Source organism: Orycteropus afer, unplaced genomic scaffold, assembly GCF_000298275.1.
Source record: "Orycteropus afer afer isolate SDZICR_OR568_19922 unplaced genomic scaffold, OryAfe1.0 scaffold00056, whole genome shotgun sequence".
NCBI lineage: Eukaryota > Metazoa > Chordata > Mammalia > Tubulidentata > Orycteropodidae > Orycteropus > Orycteropus afer.
Window position 1 is genome coordinate 3,762,738 of NW_006921643.1, and position 13,611 is coordinate 3,776,348.

The 13,611-nt window shown below is 38.7% G+C and overlaps 1 protein-coding gene across 1 annotated transcript in view; it reads left to right on the forward strand.

Moving 5' to 3' along the window:
- The window catches only part of CTNNA1 (catenin alpha 1), a 244,634-nt gene that overhangs the window by 47,584 nt on the left and 183,439 nt on the right, over positions 1-13,611 (forward strand). Inside the window, exons 3-5 of the mRNA XM_007938959.1 lie at positions 1,500-1,666; positions 3,082-3,201; positions 12,357-12,626. Of these exons, the coding sequence (XP_007937150.1) occupies positions 1,500-1,666; positions 3,082-3,201; positions 12,357-12,626 (557 nt within the window). The remainder of the gene's footprint in view (positions 1-1,499; positions 1,667-3,081; positions 3,202-12,356; positions 12,627-13,611) is intronic.

Consider the following 13,611-nt stretch of genomic DNA (forward strand, 5'->3'; position numbering starts at 1 on the left):
GGCAGTGTTTCGTTCTGCTGTGCATGGGGTCGCTATGAGTCGGAAACGACTCGACGGCACTTAACAACAACAACAACAGATACCATTGTTAATGTTGTATATCCACTCAATGGTTGCCATATGTCTGTATCTGTCTAAAGGTATAAGAGAAGACTTTATTAGATTGAGGAAAAACTTTTATTTTTAACTCTAAATTTCTTCATCATGAGTTGTTTCTGACCTGACAAATATGTGTAGCCTGTCTATACTTTTACTATATAATATTTCTAAGCCTAATTTATACATGAATCTCAGGGTAAGTTTGACTCTTTTTTTCTCCAGGATATTTCTGCAACAAAAGTTGACAGCTAGGAGAAATTTGGTAGGTCTTTTCAGAAATAGCTAGACTTCTTAAGAGTACCTTTTTTTTTTTTTTTTTTGCATTCATGGAAGAGATGGCAGAGTGAATGGCCTTTAGGAATTAACCCCAAGTGGTTGTCCTTACCCAAGGTAGGGAGTAATTGGTTTTCTAGGAGTGAAAAGACAGTCACCATACAGAGTACAGTCAGTACAACATGTGGACAAGACATAGCCCTGGCCCTACAGTTGCTTCCACCTATGAAAAGAGAGGGACAATAGACACCTTAAACAATTAATAGAAATAGATAACAAAAAGTGTAAGTTGTTTTATAGACTTTCCAAGAAATTTTATAAATTCAGCATCATTGAACACAGGATTCTGTAAGTTGCATATCCCTAGTAACTATAGTGAAATGTACTATACCTTTTGGGCTTATTTATTTATTTTTTCTGTTTAGAGATATAATACGTATTCATTGTGGAAAATGCTTTAATTAGGTACAGAATAATGTAAAGAGGCAGATTGTAACCTAGTGATAACTATTATTTGCCTTTGACTTCCAATTTTCTTGTTTTTTTAAAACACAGAACACATTTATAATTTCTTTTTCTGCTTAAGATTTTATCATAAACTTTTAATAATTGTTTTTATATATGTTAATATCTGTATAATAGTCAATTGTTAGGCCATACCATAATTTATTTTCTTAGGTGTTTATTGTGGAGCATGAATGAAGGTTTTACACATTAGATACTTGGGATAGCTAATGGAATGTTGGTCCTGCATAGTTGTTGCCATGCTTCTGTATCATCCTGTGGATGTGAGAGTGTAGTAGATTGCATTAGATCCCTTTTTCCTCCCACTCAAATCTTGAATTGCAGTTTTAGAATATATTCTGGAAAGGGTATTATTAGATCAAAGGGAAGAAGTATTTTTACAACTGTTGATATGCAGTGCCAAATCAAATTTTGGGTATTGTGCTTTTGCTAGCAATACATGCTGATTCTTTTCCTAGTGACAGCTGTGAAACAAAAGGAAAAAACCCAACCAAAATAAAACCTTTGAATCTGGGCATAATATCTATAAAGTTGGAGTTATTTTTATATAAGCCAGTTATTTGATACATTCCTGCTGAATTCATGTTTTCATTCTGAAACAGGTGACTTAATGAAGAGTGCTGCTGGAGAGTTTGCGGATGATCCCTGTTCTTCCGTGAAGCGTGGCAACATGGTGAGGGCGGCTCGAGCTTTGCTCTCGGCTGTTACCCGGCTGCTGATTTTGGCTGACATGGCAGATGTCTACAAATTACTTGTTCAGCTGAAAGTTGTAAGTACAGGCCTGTGTCTGTAATTTGTTCTATCACAGTGAGGTTGCTGCTGGCTGGACTTTGTTCAGCATTCTTTGTGATTTTAGTGGGGTTTTAAACTTGGTTTACCTAATGGGCCAGGGATGTTTTTGTTTAATTTCCTCTTACTCCTCTATTCCAAGCCTATGTGATGCTGGCTCCACTGTGAATCAGTGTTGGCCTGTTTCTAATAAAGAATTTGTAGCAGAAATATTGTATTGACTCCTTCCCTTTTTGTAGTTATGATTAAATATTTCCTTGTACCAGTAAAGTTCCAGAGTTGAAGAACCAAGAATACATTAAATTGTACACAGATTGTTGTTGTTTTGGGTGCTGTCAAGTTGATTTTGACTCATGGTGACCCCATGTGACAGAGTGGAACTTACAGGGTTTTCTTGGCTGTAATCTTTTTTTTTCAATTGTGATTTGGGTGAAAGTTTACAGAGCAAATTCACTTTCCATACAGCAGTTCACATACACTCTGTCTCATGACATTGACCACAGTTTACCACTGCAACAGCTCCTCTCCCACTTCGCCCAATAGTTACCTCTTCCCTGTGTCCATCCCTCCATGCACTCCTGCCCCCTGAGCTGTCTCCCTGTGCATAAACAGCCCTTCTTTCTCCCATGATTGTTCTCTCCAAGGAGTGTATCTACCTCAGGTAAATGTTCAATCCTATGCCTGTCTTTTGTTTGTCTGGAAGCCACAGGTGTGGGTTCAGTTCCAGACCTGAAGGGGAGCTAGGGGCCATAGTCTGAGTGGTTCCACCAAGCTCTATCAGACCAGCAAACCTGGTCCCTTTTTTTCATTTCCAAATGATATTAAGTTTTGTTCCACATTGTTCTCCTTCTCTATCCAGGATCTTCTACTTGAATCCCCCTCTGAGTGGTTGACAGAAGTAGCCAGGCACGATCTAGTTCTTCTGGTCTCATAGTCGTACAGGCTGAGGATCACATGGTGTACCAGTTGCTAGGACTAATTGTTTCCATGAATCTTTGGTTTTTTTCATTCTTCTTTGCTCTGGACGAGGAGAGACCCATCGTTGCATCTAGATGGCTGCTTGCAAGCTTTTAAGATCCCAGTCGCTACTCATCTTGCCTGTAATCTTTATGGAAGCAGATTGTCAGACATTTCTTCTGTGGCACTGCTGGGTTGGTTCAAACTGCCAACCTTTTGTTTAGCATCTGAGCATTTAACCATTGCACCACCAGGGCTCCTTAAATGTTTAGTTAGAGGTCGGTATATTGCTATCCTTCCTGCGGTGGGCCAGTACTTCCTATATTGCTTCCATGTAATAGCTGCTCAAAGAAAAGTGAAAAATCTAGCACACTATCTTTTTAATATATAGACTTACATAGTTCAGAATTTTTCTTTTTTTGGGGGCTTGTTTTATAGGTGGAAGATGGTATCTTAAAACTGAGGAACGCTGGCACTGAACAAGACTTAGGAATACAGTATAAAGCACTGAAACCTGAAGTGGATAAGCTGAACATTATGGCAGCCAAAAGACAACAGGTAAAGTCATGATTTGGGGGATATATTAAGGTCATTTATATTATTATCAATTGAGAAATTCCATTTGCTTACGTTTTCTGGAGGTATCATCATTTCCCTTTGCCAATACAGTGTCATTAATACAATTAAGAAGCATCCTTTCACTATTGCATTTAATAAAGCTATAATTAAGTTGCTATTATAATTTTTTTGGATAATTTTACTTTAAGTAACTTTGTGATTTAAGATGAAAGTAATGCCTAAAGGTGATAGAGTTTTGTTAGGTGCATTCAAGGATTAACCTGAGGGGGTGGTAAAGTTTAATTCAGAATTAAAGACAAATCTAAACATGTTAAATTACATCTATATCAGAAGGTATCTCTGTCCCTGCCAAGTATTTTATCATTTTTTAAGTAATTCTTAATAATCATTATTGGTAATTTCCATAGTATTATGAATTTATGTTGTGTAGCACATGGAATTGTGTTCTTATTTTTCCAAGCTTTGATAGCTTTTTGAGTTTTCGCTCTTGGGTTGCTTTATAACCTTTCCTGTGCCCTTTCTGTGGGATGCTGTGGGTTTTAGGTGTGTTTTCTGCAGGGAAGATGCACATGTAGTCATGCAGCTACATACAACTTTGATAGTCTCAATCAAACTTGTGCTTTTACTTCTTACTTTCTAAAAAGTCCTGGAAAAAACTAATTCTTATCATTAGCCAGTGTCTGTATCAGATAGGACTCTTTGCACTTTAGTTCACAGAAAACCCAGCTCCAAAATGGCTTGAACGATGGGGGGTTGTACTTTCTCACAGTAGGTTAAGAGACTCCAGTGTTGTTGGATTTAGCGGCCCTGCAGTGTTACCAAGGATCCAGATTCTCGACATTTTCCAGCATTGCCATTTCCAATGTCCTGTTAACTTACATGGCTGCAGAAGCTCTAGGCATGAAATTTGTACAGATAAACACATCCAGTGGGAAAGCAAGACTGTTTCTTTCATGTCTTCCTCTTTGTAAGTTAACAATCTAGAAGCCCATAGCAGTCTTGCCTAAAGGTGAATTGTGTAACATGCTCATTCCCCACTATCATTTGCAAAAGGAAAGGAGTCACCATGCCTGACTCTTAGAAATCAAGATTCACCTTCTGCCCCATGATGGGGGTAGCCTTCCTGAAGACAGGAACATCCAACAAGAGCTCTGGCTGGCAGAAGGAAAATGGGGAAGGGGTGGGGGCAGAGAATGGGTTTGGGTAGGTAACCAACAGTGCCATTTTTATTAAAGGAAGATGACTGTCAGTACTTTGTCTAATATATAACAGCATCATCTTTGGGCACTTCTTAGTAACTTTCATTCAGTTGTGTATACATGAATGTAAACTCTCTACTCCCATGGGGTTGAGGAGATTAAGTTAAATAATGTGTGTAAAGTGTTACATACAGTATCCAGTACTAAGTAGTCCCTCAGCATGGGCAATCAGTGAGTATTAGCTCTTGCTCATATTTCAAGCCATAATATTAAAGTCCATGTTACTTACAAGGTGTTATCAAACTGACTCTGAACACTTAAGATCCTGGTTTTAATATTTCCAGTACATACAATTCAGTTAGTAATTTAGTTAGTGTAGGCTCACTGTGCTTTTATCATTTATTCTTCTATTGGCTTATCTTTTTACCTCATAAATCATGAGTAGGTGTTTTCTTTTTGTTGGTACTGACTGATCCTGAGAAGACCTTGTTGAATAGTCTGATAATTCCATAGATATGGCAAGCTAGTCTGTTTCATGTTCATAATGTATTTAATGTACTTGATAGAAGTTCTCATTTGAATAAGTGAAATAAAAACAGTTTGGTGAATGGTGCTTTCTTAAAAACCTAGTCTCATACTGGCTTATGAAGACTTACTATTATTTGAGTAAAGAAAGAACATTTAGATTACCACTTAATATTGTGTATCTTTGCAAAATGGTAGAATAAGTAAGTAGATGATGTTCTTGAGGTAAAACATAGTAACAGTAGAGAATCCTGTATGGAACTTAATGGAAAGTAAATACTGGCTGAGTTTTAATTCTGTGTTGCTATGAATCCATGAAAAGTTCCTTACACATGATTCCTGATGTGTTTTTTAAAAAATAAAAAGTAAATGTCAAACATTTCTGAAATAAGATGTCACAAAAATTCTGAATTTACTATGTACATACTGGTTAATCTTCTGTTTATCTCTCCATATCTGCTTTCTACCCTTTACCCTGTTCTGCCCCGGGAACTTGATCTGTCTGGCTTGTATCCATGGGCTCTTTTGCCCTTTGGGGTTGGCCAAGTTGGACTTCTAGTAGGACACGAGGATGAAGGAGAGTGAGGCTGGGTCATAATTGCCCTTTCTCCTTGCTGTTGTCCTGGCTGGCTAAAATTCACCTTGGTCCCTTGATTCTGTAACTGCTGCCTCCTCTTGCCCTCTTCAGGTCAAAGTGTCCTAAGCAGCCTTGTGGTTTCCTTATACTTTGCCTGTATCTTTGTAACATAGTCCCCAAACCATCTTTGAATTACCCAATTTGATTTTATTATTTTCAGTTGGGATTTTGAATGATGCATGTTCCTATTTTAAAGTTTTTCTTCATTTTGTATTATGTCATAGTCATTGTAGTTTTCCTGGAGCCTAATTCCTTAATCCATAGCTTTAACCTCCTACAAGAAAAACCAGTGATAAGCTGGCTGTAGGCTCTTGTGTGCCTTCTATTCACAAAGTGGCCTTTAATAGGACCTGGGTGTTGATGTGTGTGCCTATAAGTCAGTGCTTTTCTTGGGAATTAAACTTCCCACTCACTTTATCCAAAGGGGCCTGGTAGAAACTTTATTCTCCCTTTGAGTACTATTCACTGGCCTTCTTCACTGACTGATCATATTTTCACACTATGTATTGTTTGGAAGAACTCCACTGCAGTATGTTCAGCCCCTTGGACTGTTCTCACCTTTGACTTTTTCTTCATTACCCATACATGTAATAATTTACCTCCTCAGTCACCTCTCATCTTTGCAAGCAGCTCTAGTTCAGAAAAGGGAGTATTTCCTGAAGAGCAATATTTGGCTATGGCGTGTGTACTGACCCTTTTAGTCTCCTTATGATTTGAGCATCCAGCTATCCACTGAGGGGATGCTAAACCTCATGGTCAGCAGGCTTCTGGAATTTATCTATTTGTCCTTAAGAATTTCCTGGGATATTCTTTGGTAGTGGTGATGTTGCTGTTGATAATGAATAACGCTAGTACGTTTATTATATGCCAAACACTCTCCTAAGCCCTTTATAAACTCATTTAATCTATACAGAAGAGTATAAATAAGGTAGATACAATACTTAGTCACAAACTGATTTTTACAGATGAAGAAACTATAGCACAGAGAGGTTAAGTAATTTGTGCAGGGCCATTCATCTAGTAATTGGTAGAGCCAAGATTTGAATCCAGGCTGTCTGGCTCCAGAGCACAGGGATTTTGTCTTTTTTTTTTTTAAATTATGCTTTGAATCTCCAGTGCCTAGAGCATTCCCTGGACCTAGTTGTTGTTGTTGTTGTTGTTATGTGCCGTTGAGTCAAACCCGACTCATAGCGACCCCTCCTTGGGTTTCCGAGGCAGTATCACTACGGAAGTAGGATTGCCCAGCCTTCCTTCTGAGGAGTGACTGGTGGGTTTGAACTGCCAGCCGTCTGGTTAGCAGGCAAGTGTTTTAGCCACTATGCTACCAGAGCTCCCCGAAAGTATTCAACAAATATTTGTTTAATGATTGAATAAACCACTTTGCTGTACTGCTCATCCATCATGTAATGGGATTGTAAGTGCTGTCTTAATCTGTTACTTCTTTCTTGGCCTAGAGTATTATTTGCTGGATAGAAGTGTTAGATTTCCACTACACTCTAGGCTCTTTGGCTATAAGAGTAAAAGTGATGGTTGTTGTTGTTGTTGTTATTTGCCGTTGAGTCGGTCCCGATGCATAGCGACCCCTCCTTGGGTTTCTGAGGCAGTATCACTATGGAAGTAGGATTGCCCAACCTTCCTTCCAAGGAGTGGCTGGTGGGTTTGAACCGCCAGCCTTCTGGTTAGCAGTCAAGTGCCTTAGGCACTATGCTACCAGAGCTCCTAAAAGTGATGGTAGAGGGTAATGATGGTTTGATATCAGCCCCTGTTTTTGTGAGGAGGAGCACCTCTGCCTCACATTGTCGACCCTGCCTCCCCAACATCCTAGAAGTGGAGTGTTTTGATGTTTACATTTCATCCACTCAGATTATATAGGGTTTGTTGAAAGATTTGATGAGAATCGATGTTTCTTATTTCCTGCTTACTCTGTGAACTCTGGCTTCCATGATTATTTTTCTGAAAACCTGAATGGAGCCATTGGCAATGTTCTTACCGTATTCTGTTTGTAAGTGACCTAGACCTAGCTGGGTTATTTGCTTATGCACTGTTTCTTTAAGTACTCAAGAGAAGAAATCTGATCAAATGTATCTCAGGGTCCAGTTTCATATTGCTAAGAAGGAAATGAGAGGAAACTTTCATTTTAATTTTCAAGTCTTTAATAGAGAAAGTGTTATAGATTGCTCAGAAATTAGCCTTTCTTTGTCACTGCTTAGAATGGATAATTCAGATTACATTGAATTCTGTTACTGCATCTTTATGCTTTTTGTTTGGCTGCTCTTGAGTTTGTCTGAATGATAACTGTATTGATGAGGTTGGGGACTCATGAAGTCTGAAGTAGACCAGTAGGTTGTAATTTAATAAAGTTATTTATTACATTGTTATTTATTTATTACATTCATAGCTCACTTTTTCCATAATCTGGATTATTTATTAACACTGTATTGTTGTTAGGTGCTGTCGAGTCAGTTTCAACTATTAGTGACCCCATGTGATAGAGTAGAATTGCCCCATAGGATTATCTTTCTGGAAGCAGATCACCAGGTCTTTCTCCTGCAGAGCTGCTGGTTGGGTTCAGACTGCCAACATTTTTGTTAGCAGCACAATGCTTAAGCATTGTACCACCAGAATTATTTCTTGTCAGTACTGTGTATCTTGGAAACAGTACTTTTGACTGATAGCCATTCTTACTGCAATAAATAGTGCTGCTTTGTGATAGTGTCCATTTTCCTATCTTTACTTAACAAAATCTAGTTTCCTTGTGCTAAGGCAGAAACAGTCCTAAATAGAGAAAGTAGAACACTTCAGCAATTAGAGCAAATGATACTTAGTTGTCATTTTCTTCATAGAATGAAATATCTATTGTTGTTATGTGCTGTCGAGTTGGACCTGACTCATAGCAATCCCTCCTTGGGTTTCTGAGACAGTATCACTGTGGAAGTAGATTGCCCAACCTTCCTTCCGAGGAGTGGCTGGTGGGTTTGAACCACCAGCCTTCTGCTTAGCAAATATCCACTATACTTGGTAAATAGGAATCTACCAGAGATACATTTTGATGAGGGCAGGACATTTAGAAAATGCCATACAGAGCATGTTCACCAGCTGTTTAAGCCTAGTGGTTAGTTCTTGTCATAGTGTGAGTCTTGAAATGATAACCAAGTCTATAAATCCATAGGAGTTCTGGTAGCATAGTGCCTAAGGCACTTGACTGCTAACTAGAAGGCTGGCGGTTCAAACACACTGGCCACTCCTCCGAAGGAAGGTTGGGTAATCTACTGTAGTGATACTGCCTCAGAAACCCAGGGAGGGGTTGCTATGAGTTGGGGCCGACTCAGTGGCAAAATAACAGCAACAACAATAAATCCACAGGGTCCTGTTTCTGAATATTTAATCAAATGTAGTCTTTAGAAAAGTAGAAGTTTATCGCACCAGGCCTGACTGTAGTTTTGGGAAGTGAGCTGCTGATTAGTAGTTCTGGCACCTATAACTTCAGGTGAATGTGAGTGCCTTTGGTAATCTCTATATGATGCTGTGGGAACTCTGGTAGCATAGTGCCTAAGGCACTTGACTGCTAATCAGAAGGCTGACGGTTCAAACCCACCAGCCACTCCTTGGAAGGAAGATGAGGCAATCTACTTCCGTAGTAGTGATACTGCCTCGGAAACCCAAGGAGGGGTCGCTATGAGTCGGGTCCGACTTGAAGGCACATAACAACAACAACAACAAGGTAAGATGCTGTAAGGCGTTCTGGTGGCTTAGTGGATAAGGCATTTGGCTGCTAACCGGAAGGTCAGCAGTTCTAACCCACCAGCTGCTCTGTGAGAAGATGAGGCAATTTACTTCCATAGAGATTTACAGCCTTGGAAACCCAGTGGGGGTTGTTATGAGTCAGAATCGATTAGATGGCAGTGAGTTTTTAATAAGATGCTGTACTTGTCTATGTTATAGATACTTAGGAAGAATGTCTAAACTGATTGCAAAGCATTTTATAAAACAGAAGACAATATAAATGCTTAAAGGCAAATGCCTTCTTAGAAGACTTACGTTAGAATCCCTTAGATTGTGATGAGGGCAGGATATTTAGAATATGTCACACAGAACATTTTCACCAGATGTTTCAGTGTAATGGTCAGCCTCAGCCTCTTGTTATAGAAATTACTTAGATCTTGAACCGATCACCAATTTTCCAAAACCACAGGGTCCTGTTTCTGAATATTTAGCCTTATGTACTGAGCTACAGGGCATTTGGAGGGCTGTGAGCTATTATATGCAAATTCAGATGCCAAATGAGAATAGAATTCAGGAGGAGAAGAGCTATCATATCATAAAAAGTTGGAATAAAGATGCAAACCTAAGAAACATACCGAGATGAAGTTTCAGAAAAGGAAAGCCAGTTTGGTGTCAGTAATGCTTAATTAATAGCTCATATAGAAAGATAAGCCATTAAATAACTAAATAAGACTTTTAACTTAGTAACTGACTCTGGCCTTTCTAGGTTAGTCAATTTTTTCTTATTGTTTACACATGTAATACTCATTTTTAAACCTCTAGAATTCAGTTTGACATTAACATTGAAATTCTGTGATTACATGTGAAATAGAGTGGATCTGGCGGTCAGTCAGGGTTATCCTATATTCCTTCTCTGTGATGCTGATCTACATTTACTAAAGGCTTTTTCTTTCTAATTTAAATAATTAACAGAGATACCGTATTTCAATCTTTCTTATTGTTGGTAATACAAATTTGTTAGCATTTCTTACCCTGCCTGTGTTCTAGCAAGGAGATGCCTGTATAGGAAACAATGCTAGAACCTCAAGGTTTTTTTTTTTTTTTAAACTGGATTATAAATATGAAGTAACGCAAATTGAAAAAGGACAGTTGTCATTCAAGACCATGTCTATACAGAATGTTATAGTCAAATATCTTTTGAATTGCAGTCATGGAGCACATCGACCCCAGCTTTGTTCCCAAATAACCTGTTCTTTGTTTGTTTTTTCACTTTTTATTATAATTTGGGTGAAAGTTTACAGAACAGATTGCATTTCCATTCAATAATTCTTAAACATTTTATTTTAATTGATTAAAATCCCCACAATGTAATGGTACTATTTCCACTTCCTGTTGTGTTTACTCTTTCCATCTGTTCTTCTGTCTTATCCCTTCCTGGCTTTGGAGCTATATCCATGGGCAAATGCAGCCCTTTTGATCTCCTGTGATTGCTTGTTCTAAGCAGTGCATTGTTGTTGTTGTTGTTATGTGCCATCAAGTTGGACCCGGCTCATAGCGACGCCTCCTTGGGTTTCCGAGGCAGTATCACTACAGAAGTAGATTGCCCCATCTTCCTTCCGAGGAGTGGCTGATGGGTTTAACCCCCAGCCTTCTTGTTACCATTCAAGTGCCTGAGGCACTACGCTACCAGACCTCCTACCTCCCTGGTATTATGTTCACCTGTTAGGCCTATCTGTTGTTTGCCTAAAAGCTGAGCCACAGGAGTTACTAGTTCACTTCCAGGTCTGAAAAGTAGCTAAGGGCCATAGTCTTAGGGGATCCACCAGTATTTACCAGAACAGCACAGCTGGTCTTTTTTATGGTTTTGAATTTTGGTCCACATTTTTCTCCCACTCCATCTAGGAGCTTCTATTGTGAATCCCATTCAGAGTGATCAACAGTGATAGCCAGGCACCATTTAGTTCTTCTGATCTTAGAGTCATGGAGGCTAGGGTTCCAGTGATCTATTAAGTCCTTTGGACTAATTGTTTGATTGCGTCTTTGATTTTCTTCACTCTTCTTTGCTCTGAATAGAGAAACCAATAGTTGCACCCTAAATGGCCACTCATAAGCTTTTAAGACCCTAGACACTACTCACCAAAGTAGGATGTGAAACATTGTCTTTTTGAGCTTTGTTATGCCAGCTATCCTTTGTGTCCCCTAAGACTATGGTCCTGAACCCCCAGGCTCAGTGACTTATTTCTTCAAGATGTTTGGTTATGGCTAAACTGTTTTAATAATTTTGCTCCTGTTTGCTCTACTATGTTCATAGATACGCCAAATGACCAGTTTTTGATCAGTGAACTGATTTTATTGTGTGAAGAAACTGTGGTTCTGTGTCCTAAGGTAGTCTTTTAGGGTGGAAGCGGGCTAAAGGAAGTTGTGTACTTATAGGATAGGCTGCTATCTCCTCACCTGGTCAGTTTCCATGGTTTATATACACTTCTGGTATCCCATCCCAACTTTCATAAAACTCTTACTGAATTTGTGTATCTTTAAAAAAGAAATTCTTACAATAAATCTTACTTAGTTTAAATGTGTCTCTAAATGATCTTTCTGTTTTGATTGTGGTAGCAGCATAATCACTTCAAGTAACTGTAATCAAAATGCTAGGTGGTTTCATGTTTTGCCCATTATTTAGTGCATTATTTAGTACTGTATCAAGGGCTTTACGTGCCTTATCCCATTTAATCCTCTAAGCAGATATATGGCAGGTACTGTTATTGCTCTTATTTTGCAGAAGGAGAAACTGAATACAGAGTCTAAGTAAGATCATAATAGCCAGGAAGGAGTAGAGTTGGAGATTTAAGTCTGGGTCTGGCTGATTACAAAGTTCAGACTCTTACCTACTATGCCATACTACTGGCTCTCTTATAATTAACTTTCATGCTAGACTGTTAATGAAACAGTTGGGTATTGGTAGAAATTCTAACTTTCTAGCATTTACTAACAAATTTTTACGAGTAGAACATGTATAAAGACTGTTCTAATATCTTGTTTTACTCTTCTAGGAACTGAAAGATGTGGGCCATCGTGATCAGATGGCTGCAGCTAGAGGAATTCTGCAGAAAAATGTTCCCATCCTCTATACTGCATCCCAGGCGTGCCTACAGCACCCTGATGTCGCAGCCTACAAGGCCAACAGGGACCTGATATACAAGCAGCTGCAGCAGGCAGTCACAGGCATTTCCAACGCTGCCCAGGCCACTGCGTCAGACGATGCCTCCCAGCACCAGGGAGGTGGTGGAGGAGAATTGGCTTATGCTCTTAATAACTTTGATGTAAGTAATACTTGGGAGGAAACTTTAGGCTCTTGAGTAGCCCTCAAAGATAACAGGCTCTTGGGAAAATGTGATCAAGGCTTCTGATGAAAGCTCAATTTCCACTTAGATTGTAAATCTAAGTGGAAAGAAATTATTATGAATCATCAGTCTTTTTGATATTAACTTAACCTAAAGAATTCATCTTTTCAGTTTTTTATTTTTGAGTTAAACTTCTGAATTCTTTTATATGATTTGTGTTTCCCACGAGTTCATTCTTTACTGAGGATATGAGTTTAGTTCATTTGAACCAAAATTTTGAGCTCCTGGCAGATGTGAAGCTATGGGAAATACAGAGGTTAAGTGAACATAGACTCTGCCTTCTAGGGGTTCATAGTCTAGTAGAAGATACAGACATATCCTGAATGACAAAATAGAAGTGGTGATATTGTAATCTTACTTGTCTGTCTAGATTTACAGCACTCTACCCTGAAAGATTGCTTTACACCATTTGCTTTTTTTTTAAAAATACATTTTATTGAAATATGATTTATGTACAGTGAAATACACAAAACTAAAGTGACACGAGTCAGTGCACTTTTTTTGGGGGGGAAGGGGGCAGTGTTCCCTCCCCTGGTAACCAACAAAGAATGTTTCCTTCCATGTATAAACCTTCCCTTGGCATTTCATAATAATGAACTAATACTGTATTTGTTTTTCTGTGATTGATTTATTTCACTCAGCATAATGTCCTCCAAGTTCATCCACGTTATGCGGTGTTCTGCAGATTCCACATTATTCTTTAGTGTCCCATAGTACTGTATTGTGTGTATGTACATTGTTTGTTATCCATTCTTCTGTTGATGGGTACCTAGATTGTTTCCATTTTTTGCTATTGTAAATAGTGCTGCAGTGAACATGGGTGTGCATATATCTGTTCTTCTCCTGTCTCTCTCTCCTTTAGGATATATACCTAGTAATGGAATTGCTGGATCAAATGGTATTT